Source organism: Protopterus annectens, chromosome 1.part0 (assembly GCF_019279795.1).
Source record: "Protopterus annectens isolate FY-2018-M chromosome 1.part0, PAN1.0, whole genome shotgun sequence".
In the NCBI taxonomy this organism is placed as follows: domain Eukaryota; kingdom Metazoa; phylum Chordata; order Ceratodontiformes; family Protopteridae; genus Protopterus; species Protopterus annectens.
The window spans coordinates 775,461,089-775,465,311 of record NC_056725.1 but is presented as its reverse complement, the minus strand read 5'-3'; the positions used below and the strand labels follow the sequence as shown (position 1 = coordinate 775,465,311).

Here is a 4,223-nt window from a genome sequence, read left to right as displayed (position 1 = left end):
CCTCTCATTTACGGTAAACACAGATAACCCCAGAAAGGGAATCACCACCACGAAATTAATCCAGCTGCTGATCCAGAGTCTGAACTAGTAACACCAGAAACATGTAAAGTAGTAAACGGAAAGCCAATCCAACTTTTAAATGGTTTTATCTTGTTAAAACAAGAAGGCTTATCCACAAAAGATAAAATACAGATGCTCTTCAACCTTAACAATACCCCAGCATGAAATGGATGCCTTCAGTCCTAACTGAATTTCAATTCAATTAACTAAGGAATCTGACAGAAGTCTGTTTTATGAATCCATCCAGACTGCACGACCTTGAAGAAGGCAAGACCACATTTGGAAAATAAACTTTATCTCACCATTTTGTGCACCTCAGACAACAAGTGTACATCAGACCACCTGCTAATTTAGAACTTTTACTTTCATAAATCAGGATCCCACAAATGTATGCCCATTAGGCTAGCTACTGAAAAATGACTACACATACCACAAGCTACACATTCAGTAAATACCCAAGGAGCTGCTGCTAACCAGAATGAACTATATCCCTAAATCTGAACAAGTACTTTTTCATTCCTTATACCTTCTTCCTCTCCCTTCTTCACTTACGTCTATCAAATTCTCTTCCCTAACCTTCTAAATATACCATAAGCCTGTTTTTCCTTCACTTCATATTGCAATTCCCATTTATATTGCATTTATATTAGACTAACTTACCTCTCTCAGAAAAAATTCTAAAATTTCTATAAACATTAAACAACTGTGACATAACTTGTATCAATTCTTAACCAATGTTTTTATATTATCCACAATTGGTTATACTTATTTAAACAGCAAATGTTTTTGTTTTATTTTTGAAAACTGTAAAATTATTGTTCTTAAAATGTTTTGTAATAATCTGGATCTTTTCTCCCCGGGCCTCCACTGAAATGGGCTTCTACCCAATCAGACATTCCCAATAATCAATTATCAATACAAAAAAGGCATATTGTGACCTGGAAGTACAGGCACCCCACAGGAAACCTCAGAAATCTAATAAAAGTTGTATTGTATTGTCTGATTTTAAGGGGTGACATTTTGCTAAAAACGAGGGCACCACAATACCCCCACTTCATGTCAAACGAAGAGAAAGAACTTCATATTTAAATTAAATTTCTGGACAAGTCTGAAATGGTCCATTTGGAAAAGTGCATTACCCTGATTAGCAAACTTAAGTTACAAATATTTAAATAAAAGATATTTGTAAGCCAACAAAACAGGTGGTGTATCCAAACAGATGCATGTTTTTCACAATAGCTGCTATCCACAATATTCACTATTCAAGTAAATGTTTCTCATATAACTTTAGCATACATTCTGTAAAAATACATACCACAGAAGAAAAAAAAAGTATGATTATGTGATGGAAGGTAGCAACACAGAAACTTGGTATACCATATCACAAACTTCTAGAAACACAGGAGGAACAGTAGACAGTTCCAAAGTTTGTGGCTCCACCTTGGCACCTTTACCTATGGGCCCAATGACAGCTACCTGCACAATAACCAAAAAAATGCTAAAGAAAAATACGCAACAGTTTCCACTTGCACAGTTCCATAACTTCCAGTCTTCTCTCACTGTGCAGGACCGGATGACTTCCAGTTTTCAATTTGTGTGCAGGCCAGGATGTTTCTGAACTACTCATCCTATTTAAAAGCTAGACACACGCACAGACAAAAAGCCCTCCAGCATCACAAAGAGAAGCTTTTGTCAAACTCAGCACTATGATTAGCCCGTTGGAAGACACCCTGTAGGCAAATGCACATATAAGGCTACATGGAGGAGCACCAATTCAGCTACAGCACCATAGCTCTCAACATTTTACCTACAGAATTATTATCAGGGACAATTTTTGAAATATTAGTACTATTAACTTTGAAAGATGACAGAATAACGAAATATGAATTAATGTATTCTTCTTTAAGCAAAAGAAGTTGATAGTCTAATTACGACCATTATTGATTAAAAGTAATCCATCACCTTTTTCTAAAAATATCCAGTTTTACGAGGGATTAGGAGGAACAGAGCAAAATCAGGGGCAGGTGAAAGAAAAGCATAGCACATTTTACTATTTCTGAACAGAGAAGGCTAGAGGTGAGGAATGAAAGTCTGGAATTAGCAATCAGGTGAAATGTAAAAGGGGCTAACATCAATTAAGTCTTGTAAAACAATGCAAGGTGCAGTGTTGTGATTACAGGAGTACATAAGTGAGGTAATGGAGGAAAGAGTGTCTGTGCAGCATGCGTACCTCTCAAATGTCCTTGATTTTGCAGAATTTCAATGACTGTCTCATTTTTGCTATTTTTTTTTTTTTGATTTTATAGTAAATCGCTGAAGATTAATCAATCTGATTGGTGAAAGAAATATGGCCTCAGGCCGAATACCAAAAAATGCATCATCATCATCCCCTTTGGGGTGAGCAACGTCCCCACAAATTATGACATTAATAACGTCCTAAGCACTCAAAATCAGTCGTGAGGGATTTGGGCACCCAGGTTGATAGCAACCTAGTACGGAAAGCCTTCTACATGGCCCACCTCATAAGTAAGGATATCACATCCAGGGACAAAGAGGTCATAACATCCTTGTATTCTTCCCATATAAAGCCCATTATTGCGTACAACACACCTTTTGGCATGTACCTCTCAAAGCACATGCAGCAGCTGGAGAGATCACAGAGGTTCCTCACCAGGAGAGTCCAGCCTCAAACATCTACCATACACAGAAAGCTAAAAGCCATATCCCTCTACTCAGTTTCATAGACTCCTCAGACGTGACCTCTTTCTTGCATACAAAGGGATCATAGACCCCTATTTAATGCGACTGCTGCATATCCGCAAGTCAAGATCCACTCCAGTAACCCGCACGCATGACCTCAACCTGGTCTGTGACATCAACAATACTTGTTGGCGGGACAGATTTGTGTCCCAGAGACTCCCTCATCTACGGAAGAGACTCCCTCTCTACATCAGAGTACCTCTTTTTAAGCATTACCTGGATAACTGGATGGGAAACAGAAAATATACAGAAAATATACCCCTAGGATTCCACCCATGTCCCTGTTAGACAGGAGCATTGGGTGCTGACTTGTCTAAACATGGGCTAAACTCTTGGCTAGGCTTATAAGGGCCTCATGGCCAATAGCCTAGTAACCTCGTGTGATCAAACCAAACATTACTGAGTGTTGTACTTCTATTCTTCATAAAATGCATGAAAATAAAAAAAATGTTTTTTTTTTTTTTCTTTTAGTCTATTATCTTAATTGAAGGATAGTAATATTTAAAAATTTCCCTAATTTTGGTCCTTTGACCCCAAGGGCCACAGGTAACCAATCACGTCCGCCCAATTTCTAAATTCTAAGGAAGAACTCCCTGCTTAATCCGGACCTTTTAACTTTGCAACTGGGACAGCATGGGGGAGGGGGGCAGAAGTAACGGAAAATATATCCATCTTTATTACTATAAATGACATAGTTAAAAAAGTACAAAGTCACAGAGATTTTTTGCACGGCTTAATTCCACTTTTCACCGCCCACACTACTGCGGGAAGCCTAAAGGCCTTGGCGGCAACAAAATGCTTTTCCGGGTGCAAAGCGTCCTGGTGCGCACTACGCTTTCCCACAGCCCCATAAAAACAGTGCAATTAAACATTTTAACCACTTCGTTTAACAAAACACAGTACAATTTTACATGAAACATACAGGGTGGTCTCCATATATTAATACAGAAGAATGAAATTATATCTGTGATTTGCCTCTAAAAATACACACCTGAACTATTATTGTCTTCTTTAGAAGCCATCTTCAAAGGCACCACACTTGCCGCTCACGACTAACCTGGTTCCACGTGTAATACCAACGCACGCGCAAGCTAAACCTTTTCTCTTCAGTCATTGCTGTTGTTAGCCAACGGTCTCCTCACCCCCGTAACAATTTATAAAATCAAGTGCATTATGTGTTTTAAAGGGGGTGTATGGTATTATTTTTATAGACTGGAGTAAGGAAGCTTATATACGAAAACAATATGACAAGCACGCGTTCATCTCAATAGCTACTGAACATGAAAGCTGGAAATGTAAATTACCTGTAAGACGGCGATTCTGTGTAGTGTCCCATCAAGGTTAGATTCTTTACAGGAATGATGCGTTCCACTTTTCGAGGTACATGGGAATTTTTGGGGTCT

The 4,223-nt window shown here is 38.5% G+C and overlaps 1 protein-coding gene across 1 annotated transcript in view; it reads right to left on the bottom strand.

Moving 5' to 3' along the window:
* The window catches only part of LOC122794480 (adenosine deaminase domain-containing protein 2-like), a 1,461,320-nt gene extending 1,457,319 nt beyond the window's left edge, over nucleotides 1–4,001 (bottom strand). The window contains exon 1 of the mRNA XM_044062915.1: nucleotides 3,812–4,001. Coding sequence (XP_043918850.1) covers nucleotides 3,812–3,842 — 31 coding nt within the window. The 5' untranslated portion in view covers nucleotides 3,843–4,001. The remainder of the gene's footprint in view (nucleotides 1–3,811) is intronic.
* Between the last annotated feature and the right edge of the window lie 222 nt (nucleotides 4,002–4,223).